Genomic DNA, 13644 nt, shown 5'->3' on the forward strand with positions numbered 1-13644 from the left:
TTATCCCATCTCATATTTGTTTTGAAATATGAAATTAGGATTCTGACTATCCTTAAAAAATTCAATTCTATGTATGTTTGACACAGAATTAGATTGAGATGATTATAGTCCTTCAAAATATAATTGATAGAGGATTAAGTAATGCGTCTAATACCTACTTGAAATATAACCATATATCCTACTCTTATCTAAACAAACACAAATATAGAATAATTTAAAGGATTAGAATGCTTTAATTAATCTCAGATAAGCTTTCTACACGACAGGGATAGGAATATGGGACTCTTAAAGTTAAGGGATTAAAATTTCATAAATTTAATACCATGGCCTAAGGTGATCCTTCATCTAGTTTGACATATATAAACGTTTAAGAATGAGTAATGGTGTAGCCCAGTCTAGCACCTATTGCACTCAGTTTAACACAAAGGCTGCAAGGGTACTCAAAACAAGGCCAAGCAAGATGTGGGTATTCAGGTAATCAAAAGTGAAGCAAAACAAGGCCAAATAAGCTGTGGGTACTCAAGTAATGTACTAAAATGGGGAGTGATTGCTCCTTTTACTAGTACAACTAGTAAATGGCTTCTTGGTATATAACGATTGTTTCACGATTTCAATATAGCTACTATATATCTATCACAACAGAAAAAAAACCCAAAAAAAACACACTTAAATGTCAGGGTCTAAGGAGGCTTTTATCATATAAAGGTTCATGAAGCAAGAAAAAACAACTCTCTTTGTTTAATGGAAGAAAGAAACAACCATCAGCATATCCATCCCAACACTAAATTCAGAAAAGCTGTCTATTTCTTTTTAGTCCTAAATTTCATTTTATCCTACTCCCTAATTTTCTTAAGGAGAGGGAGAAGTAACAAATTGCCTGGGCAAGCTAAAGATGTCCTTCCCTGCAAAAGGAGAGGTCCACTCTCGAGGCATGCCAGAAGTTGTTGCTTCCGTCGAGACACCATCCTGCAATCCAGCAACTCGAACCCCACTTGCACCGCGCATGGACGAAATCCCCCGCATTAAGCCACTTGACCTGTCCTCAAGCATCAAATCATTAAACTTTGGAGGCGACAAGGGACTTGATTTCAGTGTCCAATCTATACTGTTGTAATCACAATGGGACATCATATCCCTTGCATTCCAATCAACATGAGAAGGTGCACCTGTAGTTGCCCCCGACCCGAAACCAGAAAATAGACCAAGAGAAGATGGTACGGTGAGTGAAGGAGATGATGATGTGCCCACTGTACTCCAAGAGGAGGCTACCGGCCTTGCTGCAACAGGATCAATTGAGTTGGACATGTATGCAGGTTGCTTCATATACTGAGCTTGGGAATTATAATGCCTTGAACTAGGATTATCCGGACCCGGATTTCTACTCTGTGCTTGTGGATAAAATTGCTGTGACCCTGTTCCAAAATTTCCCGAACTCTGACTATGTACTAGCTTACCATTAACCATCATATTATCAACACCCATGACATTTTTACCATACCACTGATTTGTCCCCGGAGGAGAAGCACTGCTGTTTATGACAGTGCTCGGCTTCATATTTATAGATTGGGGGCGTTGCATCATAACTATTGGCTCTTTCACTGCCGCTCCCTGTTGAAAAGATCTCCCTTCCAAGCCAACACCAAGCTGTCCCATCACCTTTGCTGATGAAGCTGCTACTTGCATCGGTGCAGTAGATGAGTAAGACAGAGATGAATTATATGCGTTTCCTGAAATCCTTTTCTCCATTTGAGGCTTTGACGGAATAACTTTTGAAGAAAGTTGGTTTCTAGTTCCAGTAACAGGATGTGTTGGCAATGCAACTGCCCCCTTGGAGTATGCCATCTCACTCTCATTCCTATTTAACAGTGTCGTGACTGCAGATGTGGGCTTTTCTTGGTGCATCATTATATGCTTCAGGGAGGCACTCTCATCAGGCTTAGGGTGGGTGATAGGTTCCGGCTTCTGAGAATTTAATGTCTCTTCTGCCTTGTCAAGGTCACCCTCACATGAAACAACTACTCTTTCAACCTCTTGTTTAGAACATTTGTGCCTACCCTCCATTTCAGAAATCCGAGCAAGCTCTTCAGTAATATCAATTTTCAGGTTGGCGCCACTACCAATATCCTTCGTTTGAGACTCTTGCTCGGTTCCTTCAAAAAGCCAGTTAACTGATTCTTGAAGTCTGCCTTCATTTAGCATAAGGGCCATTGTTGCTCGCTCAGAAGTAAATCCCATTGCCACGATCTGCTGGGACAATGACTCTAATTTCCTCGACATCAGATAGCCACTGCAGCGCTCATGCAACTCTTGTGCTCTCCTCTCCCTCTGACGTTGGTGTTTCCGCTCATTCTTCTGACGGATTTTTTCTCGCTTTTCATTGTCAGATACAGTAACTACATCCTGCCGGACAGCTGTACTAATTACCTTCTCTTTATGGTCCTCTGATTCGCCAGAACAACTATCATTATTGGAAAGGGAATCATACTCAATAGCTGTTCTTTGTAGGTTACCAGAGTGATCGTCTGTTTCTTCTATATTACGAAAACGACCATTGCTTTGCAGAGGTGGGGAAGAGGTCCCCGACGCAGTATCCAAGCTATGAAATGTTCCAGAAAGTGGATTGTAGGCACTTGCAGGATTGCTACCATTATTGGATTCGGGAAATTTCTGAGAAGCCTTCTGCAGTTCCTTGGTAGCTTTTGCAAGGGGCTTCTCCTTTGATTTGGACTTGGATTTTGTTGCTGGAGACATTTCTATAGACTGCAAGCCAAATATAACCTATACAAAAAACATCAAAACCCAATTTCAGTTACTTGGCATTAAAGTGCCAAAGAGCACAAGGAGTTACAAAATGCACCACATGATCACTCTTTCTATCCATGCACCAAAAGACACTGAGATCATTATAAAAATACACTTACTGAACACAAAGCATAAAAATGCAAAGAAGATATCAGTTTTAGCCAATAATAACAAAAATAGATGGAAAGTAAATAACTTGGATGCTAAAAATCCAAGGAGTTACTACTACTTGTAAGTCTGAGAAAACAAGCAATAAACTTAACCCAGTATAAGAGTATAATAATTTATCTCAAATCTATAATATCCAAAAACAATTCACTTAAACCAAATTTATCCAAACCAGATATATGGAAACTAAACATTTACCGTTTAACCTACCTATTCTGTTCGGAAAGATACCCTAGATTTAATTGAGGCTTACAGCTATATCATTTTCATTTACTTCCCAATTTAGTAAAATATCGTTTTCAGTTACTTACCAATTCAGCACAATTTTTCCTAACCTTACCTGAAGCACCCTTTTAACTCCCATTAAAACATATTATCCGCTTGAAAAGATCAGGATTCAGAAATCAAAATGCAACCAAATAACCATTTAAAAAATGTTAAGAAAAAACATTATACCTGAAAGGAAAATAATAACAACGAAAGATATACCATTGATGCAACGTAAGAAAGGGCATAAAAGTAGAGGTCAATTAACTGCAAATACTACTATAAAAAATAAAATATATTTCACATCCATAAACAGGGGGAAGCAGATATAATCCATATATACATATATAATAATGTACAGGAAAACACACACTCGAGCATTTACTAGGACATCAATTTTGCTTAAATTTTAGAAATAGCACCAAATCCTGTCTACAATTGTCCCACCCATGCTTACCACCTACCTAATTCTAGCAACACCTATGCCAAATATTGATGCTCAATGGTGTACAGCATATCCAACTGTTTATAGCTGCGACTACTAAGTTAAAGATAGATTAACAATGGGGTAACAAAAGAACATTGTCAAATCCCTATAAAAGCAACATAATGAACCAATTTTCATGTCAAACCTATCCACCACACAACTTCATCAAAATGGCATTTCTTGGACTATATCCATATTATGTATCAATTAACAACCACTGCTGTGGCATGGTATAAAGTTATTACAGAACAAAGAACAAAAACTATAACACGCTGAACACAAATAAAGCATAAATACATGGAAACGTTGGCATAGGGACTTCTCAGCTATTGCCTGGATATATAACCATCCATTGATGGACACCTATAGTACAGCCAACATCTACAATAGTAAATGCAATGAAATTACAGACCAACAGGTTATTAAAATCTTTTCTGCCTTCGTATTCTTATCAATGTCTCATGATAAACAACACATTGACAACTTCCTACTCAATACAACAGCACATAACAATCAAATCTTACCCAATAAACTTTGACAAAAAATCTCAGCACACAAACTGAGAATGTCATTGACTAAAAAATACGGCATCACGTAAGGTCTCGCCCCCGTTTGTGGAGAAGAAAAGATGCTTGAAAAGTAAGATTTATCCTCAAAACCAATAAGAAAGGAAGAAAGCGAGTGTGGGACACTTAAAAAAAGAAAGAATCTTCAATACTAAAAGACAGTGAGAAAAACCGTTGTCAGCTTTCGCTTACCAATAGAAGTATTAATGATTGAAAAGTACGCTTTAACCTTAATTTAAAGCAAGTTACCGTTAAACCATTGTATTAATTAATTTCCTAACTGTTCTGTATTTATTGTGTTGTACATTAGGCAAGTTATCATTAAAACATCTTATATATAGCAACACTACACATCCAACCTGATTCATAACATTAAAAGAAATGATAATAAAAGCACCATTCAATCATCTTCTAGCTCATTTATACGAGGGCCTACAACACCTAAGCATGTACTTTGAGGACTTAAATACGTTATCTGGCATACGATTATTACAAAACTCAAAAGTGCATCCAAACACTATCTGCAAGAACAACGGAAACAGAGTTCACAAATCTTTTTCATTAAAAGAACGTATATCTCAAACCTTACACCAGAAATAAGTACTATCCAAACAAACAAACCGATAAAACAACAAAAGATAATATTCATCCCTTCCAAGAAACCGAAAACAAACAAGTGAACACCTTTCCGAGAAACAACAAACCAACTCTCCTCAACACGACACTACAAAACACACAAACACACACACAAATCACAAATACTCCTCCACAAGAATCTATCCAAAAAACAATCAATTCCGCCACATTTCTCCAATAAATCCCCCAAAAGCAACCTGATTCTATCCCGAAAAACATCGAAACACACAACCACATCAAAATCCCCAATTTCAACGCACCGCACACATCAAAACCACACAAAACCCAAATTCTTCAATCGCACACACATATATACACATAAATACACACACACAATCACAAAACACATCAAACACCTTCAATTCAACGGATCGATGAACAAAAAACCCTAATTACCAACAAAAACCGTCATTTAATCGCAAAAAAACACAATCAGATCTCGAGAATTCAACGAATCAACAACACCGAAGATGAATTAAACGATAGATACAATGAATAGATACAATACTTACAGAGTTGATGCAGAAATCAAAGACAATTTTTCTTCTCTTTATCTCTCTCTCTCTCTCTATCTCGTTGAGCTGTTCGGCGTTTATATTGCTTATATATTGTGTGTCTATATATGCTGTAGTAAAATATAGATTTTATTTATTTTATTAATTTTTTATTTGGTATTGTTTGAGTGTCGGAGAAATTTATTTTCGAGTTTTTTGAAATTTATTTTTTTGAAGCCTAAAATAAGGATCTATGAACGTGAAATTAGGCAAGTTTAAAGCTTTTTGAAATCTTTTGGGAAGAAAAGTAAACGTACTATCCTCCGTATTCTAATTTCCTATTATTTTTTATCGTAATTAATTGTAGAATTTAAATTTCATTGTGTTTACGAAATTTTATATTTCATAGGAAAAATAGTTCATTATATTTTCATAGAAACTAGTTTACTTAGACAAGATTCGCCACTCCCTTCTAAATTAATGCTTCGTTTTTTTTTTAATTTGATATTGGTTTTTATGAATTTATGGATAATAAATAAATATAATAATCAAAAAGTTTAAATGGTCATCACTTGTTAAACATGTTATTTCAGGGAGTCGCTCTCTCATTATTCGCAAATTTAACATCATAAAATTATATTATTTGTTATTCAATAATTAATGTATTTTTTTCTATTTAATAATATAAAATTTTAAAAAATTACAAAAATAAATTTAAAAATAAAAGAAGTGCCACCTCACCACCCTTGTACTTTCCTTTGCATCAATACAATATAATGATTTTAAAAATATCGAGAAAACATATTTGTTGTGGAATAAAAATTATGGTTTATTATTATTTAATGCTAGGATTTGTGAGTTTCGAGTTTTGATGGTTGTTCTCGCGATGGGGACTAGTTGTCCTCGCAACAAGTCTACGTATCTGTGTTGTAGAGAATCAAGTCAACAACGTAGTTATAGGTTGAGGGGTAAAACGCTTATATAGAGGCTTTATATAGAGGTGAGTCTAGAGTTAGACTGGTGTTTGGGAGACTTGGTGGATAAGTCTCCAACTTATATGGTAATTAAGACTCTTGTAAGGCAAGAAATTCTAGATCCTTCCTTGTAGGAGTTAGTGTTCATGTTGGATGTCATGTCTATGTTTTTTTAGCCGTATTAGGCCTAGTCCATGAACAACTCATGTTCGTGGACCTCGACGACTTCTGCTCGTAGGCTTTGACGACTTGGGTCGTCTTTAGTCTGTAACAAGCCTTGACGAACCTGGTTTGTATTGGGCTTTGTACAAGAATTTCAAGAGTAATTCATGTGAAATTTAATGTGTCTTTTGGATGTATTTTCTATCCATATCATTTTTCCCCAACTTCTGGGAAAACTACTCGAGTTTTCGTGAAAGTTATAATGATCTATTCGCGACTCGGGGTACTTTCGGCCCTTCTCGGGTATCGGCCTTTCATGGGTATTGTCGTTTTATCGTAAAATGTGGAGCGACCTACACGTTTACGACTTATACTTTTGTAGTGTAAGTATACGCACTAGAGGTCTTTCCATATGCTAAATGAAAAGTGTTTGACACTAAACGGTCCTAATCAGGACTACAAAGTGAGCATTTATCACCCCTTAATCTTCGTCAAGGTTACCTATAGGGTGAATATTGCTAACATGCCTTCATCGGAGCTAATCGGTCCTAAAATGGGCTAATTTCCATGTATAAGCTACTAATTAGGTTTAAAATAACCTAATTTTAAGCTAAGATACCATAATTGGCCTTAATCGAAGCTAACTACCCCTAATCGGGGCTAATTTATCTTAATCAGAGCTAATTAGTATGCACAAGTCACTAATTATCCCTAATCCAAACTAATCATGTGCGCATACAAGTTAAACGACCCTAAACGGTGCTAATTTTATCACACAACCCACTATTTATCCTTAATTCAGGCTAATTATGTGTAATATTCACTAATCGGCCGTAAACGAGGCTAATCCCTCCTAATCGGGGCTAAATTTGAAATCCTGAAAATTTCAAAAGAATTCGAATTTTTCCAAAAAAAATAAATAATGTCCCAGGAGGGTCATGGGAAGTCCACCCGGAGGCTCAGGAACAACCTCCGTGGAGGTTCTGGTCGGCCAGAGGCCTCCGTGTGGAAGACTCGACCCATCTTACTCTTGGTCAGCCAAGTTTCCACCTCCATGATGGTCCTGGTCGGCCGGGAGGTGAACGTCCTGTAATTTTTATTTTTATTTTGCAGGAGGGTCTCCTCGACCTCAAGCCTCCACGTGGAGGACAAGGCTCCTCCTACTCTTGGTCGGCCGGGTAGTGGAGTTTCTCGAAACTTCTTTGTATTCGTTCCCGTGAACGTTCTATACTTATTTTGGTGAACGTTATATACTTGTTCCAGTAAACATTCTATACTTATTCTGGTGAATGTTCCCGTAATCAAGTCGTGGCTATAGACGGCCAAAGATGTTGGATTAACAGTTTAATCTTGCTCTAACTTTAATGTTTCCACTAATCACTATAATTAGCGTAATTAATTGCTGAATTAAGACTAACGACTTATGTTTAGTCTTCATCAAACTTTCCTTAGAGGACTGATACGATAAGCGACGTTCTACATCGCTTTATTCGTTTATTATGTCTTTTTATCTCAGTTCTTGACCATTTTCCTGTCATTTTTTGATCTTTTTTCAAGTGATACCTGCTAGCGCGAACCATGTAGAGTTGTGACCTATTGTAGCAGGTGCCTCTTTTCGTATAAAAAAAAAGATGACAAGTGCTCATTTTCATTCACACATTCATTTCTCAACTTCTCCAAATTTTCTCAAGTTTAGAAGCTCTCAACTTCCCAAGTGTTTTAGGATGTCTCAAGTTCCTTACGGCATGCCCTCCATCTCGGCTAAGGAGGCTATGTAAAAGCGAGCCACGATTCGGTCACTGAAAGGTATAACTTTCGTTTCTCCTTACTCTCTTAATCGTTGTTCCAACATCCGGAAGATTATATTTGATGAGCGAGCCGACGAGTACCCGAGTATTGTGGACTTTGATGCCTTTAAACATAGAAGCATGCTTGATGAAGAGGACGTTAATGAAATGAAGGCAAGTTATCTCTGGCCCGACTGTATCAAGCTTTGCAAGGCTAAGTCCAATGAGAGGACTTGCAACTTAAGTAGCACCAGACTGTATGTGTACAAAACGACATTGAAATCTGGGCTAAGGTTCCCTCTACACCCCTTCAAACCCAGAATCCTTGCCGAGCTAAAGGTTCACCCTTGTCAGCTTCATCCAAACGGGTGCGCTTTCATCATTGTTTTCATTGTAAGGTGCAACGGCCTTGGCATTCCTTTGAGTGCCTCGATGTTTCGAAGCATATGTATGATGAAGGCATCTCCTTCTTCCAGGCCCGACTGGTTTCCACTCCAACAAAGGCCTCGTGTTCCTCATATTGTGAACACTCACTCTCTTCATGCCTCGATTTATCAGTCGAATAAAAAGTTCGTGGTCTTGGAGTGGAAGGAAGGTGACTGGAGCGTGTACTTCAGACGTGATTCCAGCTATTCCGTAGACAGTGCTCACTATATTGTTCACCTCACAAATGTTGAGCTCCATGCTCGTGATCGTCTTATCGAGGATGATGGACAAACCCCTTATTGGAAGTTTGTTACGGAGGAAAAACTCGTGGAGGTCGGTATTAGCAGCCTCTCTATATAGGGTATTCATTTTTATTTTATCTCAAACTTGATCAAGTTTGTTCTTATATTTATCTTTTCTTTATTTTATTTCAGCTGTTGAACCTTTGGATTCACTAACCGACAAGAGTGACATGGTCACTGGAATGATGGCTAGGGAAGCTACCAAGAAGGCAAACCGCATTCTTAAAGTCTCGGCATTCCTTGAGGCCTCTGTCTCTAGAAAGAAAAAAGTCAAGGGTTCGGATGGAAACGTGAAGATCCCTTTTGAACCCTCATTAGGCATATCCACGAACGATTCGGTGTTCGGGAGTACGACCCTTGCTTTAGAATGATCCAAAAATTGTATCACTCCCTCAGACCTTATTCAAATCTCATTGGGTGAGAAGTTACTCGAGGCCAAGATGTTAGAGGCTCACGCCTTGTATCAGGTACTCTTAAGTTGTAAAAGTTTTCATTCAGGTGCACTTCTTTTAGTTTTAGGGGATCCTTGGCCATCCAAGACATCCTCTCGTGGGGGTCTTGGTCGGCCTAGACCCTCCATGTAGGGGACTCGACCCATCTTGTTCTTGGTCGGCCGAGATCAGACCTTAGTGAAGTTCTTGGTCGACCATGACTCTTCATGTTGGGGACTCGGCCCTCTTTCTCGCCTTAGCATTTTACTCCTTCCTTTTGTGGAGTTAGTCTTTTTTATGACCTCTCTTTTTATTTTCTCTACCAGACCAATGCCTACTTTGCTGCATCTTCCATACAAAGCATCAAAATGAGGAGTGACTAGCAGTACTGCAAGTCTCCATGGACAAGATAAAGATCTCTTCAGAGGAGTGGGAGTCTAAGGCACATCAAGCGGAGGACAAGGCCGCTCTCTTCGAGAAGAAGCACTCCAAGGAAATAAGAGGGAAGAAGATGGAGTGGAGAAAACTCGTGAATGTGTATTATGAATCTAAAGAATTTCTCAGATGATGGATGACCATGACGATCAGATGTGCCCTATAAACCTGGCAACTGGATGGAACAGGGGCATCAAGAACGTCCATAGCCTGTATAAACGTGGTTGACCCGAGCATTTTTACTTGCCCTTGGGTGGCTCTTGTGGTTGATCCACCCGGAAAGGCCTCCGGGTCTGTACCCGGAGGCCTATTTATAGGTGAGCACTCTTATAATAATCTTCATCCTGACAAGATCCATGATATTAGAAGATTGCGTTCCACCTCAAATCTGTCTCAAAGGCTAGTGTTTGACCACAAGAAAGGAATCATTGTTAGTCCCTAACAATGCAACAAGAATTACAGAAGGGGGGTTGAATGGAATTCTTGAACCTTTTTCAAAAGAAAATATAAAATGTTCTATCTTAATAATATATAAGTGTTTGATTTGCAAAGTACGGAATATGAAGTTAGTAAAATCAAAACACAAGTAATTAAAAACACAAGTCTTTAAAAACTTTCTGGTGGACTTGAATGTATCCACCAGAGATATATATTATATTAAGAGAACTCTTTATAGCAAGATTAGCTCACAGCTGCTGACAAATATGAACAACTAAGTTTACATAGAAATGCTAAGGATGCAGCTTACAATTGTTTCTCTGAGATAATGTTCTTAGACTTGTTGTTTTTTTAACTATTTGCTACATCTTGGTTTATATATCACCAAGATTACAAAGTAATAAGACAAGATAATAAAATAAAACCTATCAAAGTCTAATATTATGTTGCTTCATTACTCTATTCCAGCATCTTTGAATATCTTCATAATAGCATGGAAATGGCAATGCTTCTTTGTTCTCTAAAACCCAGTTGAATAGGCTTCCACATTCCTTTTGCATACACTCGACGCATGTGACTGTGTTGTCACTGTCAACAGATGTTTGAATTGATTATCCGCCGAGTACATGATCATCCGTTGGGTTACCTTGTTGATCATCCGTCGGTTTGCCTTGTTGATTATCCGTCGGGTAGCTATCTGGCACTTGACTTCATTTCATTTATGCAGAATTACAAGACATCATCTATGTACAATTAATCAACCTATTCTGCATATCTAATTAAAGTCAACATGACTTGAGTGCTACTACAGAATCTAAACAAGGTATATGCAGAAATGTGCTATAGACTCATTATTACACAAGCTACTCACTCGATGGATAATAAACCATCATCCGTCGGGACTATATTGAGTCATCCGTTGGGACTATATTCCTTATCCGTCGAGTGCTACATTTTTCACTAAGTAAAATCTACTAAGGTATTTTGTTAATAAAATCATCAAGTTCACAACATATCCACAACAATCTCCCCCAATTTATGTCTACTGGAATTGTAGCCATAAATTAAGAGAAACTTGATAATAACAAAACACCCTAAAAATACAACTTTAAAAGTAAGTAGATAAAACTGTAAAGTGCTTCAAATAACAAAATGCACAAAGATTAGCTCACAGTCATTTTCAAGGTGCTCCTTTAGCCTGAGCAGATTAATCTAATTCCTTGAAGATCTGGATCTCTTTCCAAGCTTTCTGTTGTTTTCTTCTATCTAATTTTGAAGCTGTCTGTGGAATTCCAGTTCATCAGATTTTGAGAGATTTAGCTTTTCTTGCATTTCCAAAAGAGTCTCATTGCTAGAGATGCTCAATTGGTCTTCTAATCTAAAAAATCTTCTGACTCCTTGTCATCCATGAACTCCATCAGCCAGTAGGGCCTTAGATGCACTCTACTCCCTGTGTAAGGAATAATTAGAGTCTTTGGGAATGCATCTTTAGCTCTAATACTCCTCAGTTCTTCAATCTTCTTTAGAACAAGTCTTCTTGCAGTTACATTGAATCCAAAGTTCTTCTTGAATGATGAATAAACCTTTATCAGCACAAATTGGCTTTCTTGAAGGATCCTGTGAAGTGGCCATTGAATCTCCTTTCCTCCCTTGTACTTGAAAACTAACCTTTCAGGTAGATTCCTGTAGGCATCAATCCCTCTAACTTCTTCCAGTTCATCTAGATAGAGGTTTAGATCAGAGAATTCCTTGATGTCACATAAGTACATGTAATCTCCCTTGTTGACTTTGGATTGAGCTTTGGTTAGAGATTTGGATTTTAGAGGTGATAGCTTCACTTTCTTGACTGCTCTTGACTTTGTTCTCTTTGGCTTGTTAAGGATTGGCAAATTGAAATCAGGAATTGGTAGACTTTCCTAGTCTATTGGTTCATCCTTAGGCATAATAGGTTCATCATGAATGTTCATGTAAGGATCCACCACCTTAATGTCTTCAAATACCACTGAGGATTTTGATGCTTGTGTTGTAGTTGGAATGGATTCCTTGGGAAACTGATCCTCCAATTCCTTACCAACAAAGTTCAATTTCCTTTTGGTTCTTTTGGCCAATTCCTTGTATCTGTGAGATTTCTTCTGTTGTGGTTCAACTTGCTTCTTTGGATCTTGAGATTCAGTGATTTCAGATGGCTGAGCAGGAATTTGTTGTGTTGGTTTCACATCTTGTAGCTTGGCCAAGATAGCAGCTTGCTCTTTCTTTTGTTTAACCTTTTTAGCATCTAGAGCAGCTTGCTTCTTTTCTTGCTTCAATCTTGCCTTTTCTTCTCTCTTTGTTTCAGCAAATTGAGGATGTCCAGCCACCACACAAATTTCTTTACCATTCCTGAAAACTTTAGCAATTCTCCTTTTCAAAGCTGAATCAGCTGGATCCTTGTAGAAGGCAATGGATCTTGACAACAGTTTCTTCTTATCAGGCTTTGGTGTCTCATACACTGTATCCAAAGGGTTCTTTAGCGATGATTTTGGATAGTTCACCCTTGGCTTCAAAAGTACTTCAGCCTTTGGAGATTTGATGCAGGATGGCTGTCCTCTTTCCAGATAGTTCATGCTCATTTCATTCACAGAGATTTTCCTGACTTGAGAGTGATAAATGACTGACTTTTCTGGCTTCTTTGCTAGCCCAAACTTCTTTTGAATATCCTCATCAATTTTCTCCCAGTTGATTGGATTCAACTGCTCCTTTTTAGCTGCTTTCAAAGTAGCTGCTGCTTCCTTTATCAGATCAATACCATCCTTAGATGGTGGCTTTGAGATAGTAATTGTAGGCATAATTACTTTGCTAACTTGAATGTTGAACACTTTTTTCTCCCCCTCACTCCTAGAACTCTCTTTCTCCCCCTTTTTGTTATCATCAAGCTGAGAAGAGGAAGAGGTTTGTGCAGCCACCAGTTTATGAAGCAAGTCTGTTTGTTGAGCTTGGTGTAAATGAATTGCTGTAAGAGATGCTTCCATTGCTGTCATTCTTGTATCCAAGGCATCTTTCTTTGTGGCAAGATCATAATTTTTCCTGAGTTGTCTCTTAATGTCAAGCATTGTAGCTTCTGGAAGTTTAGAGTCCATCTTGTCATAAATGGCCTTTTTCATCTCATCAATATCACCTTTGATAGTGTTGACATCTTGAGCATGTTGAAAACCTTGGATTTGTTGTAGTTGCAGAAAAGTAAGATGTGCTTGAAGGAGCTTTTTGGTGCTGGCATTTATGGTGGTTTGAAG

General features: G+C 37.9%; 1 protein-coding gene across 1 annotated transcript; it reads right to left on the minus strand.

The window, feature by feature from the left end:
• Positions 1 to 671: 671 nt before the first annotated feature.
• On the minus strand, positions 672 to 5587 carry LOC141660804 (uncharacterized). The gene is made up of 2 exons (XM_074467789.1): positions 5439 to 5587; positions 672 to 2778 (listed from the first exon to the last, which is right to left on the minus strand). Exon 2 carries the CDS (start codon positions 2749 to 2751, stop codon positions 850 to 852), a length of 1902 nt encoding a protein of 633 aa, XP_074323890.1. The 5' UTR covers positions 2752 to 2778; positions 5439 to 5587; the 3' UTR covers positions 672 to 849.
• Positions 5588 to 13644: the final 8057 nt, after the last annotated feature.

The sequence above is a fragment of the Apium graveolens genome, chromosome 1, assembly GCF_009905375.1.
Source record: "Apium graveolens cultivar Ventura chromosome 1, ASM990537v1, whole genome shotgun sequence".
In the NCBI taxonomy this organism is placed as follows: domain Eukaryota; kingdom Viridiplantae; phylum Streptophyta; class Magnoliopsida; order Apiales; family Apiaceae; genus Apium; species Apium graveolens.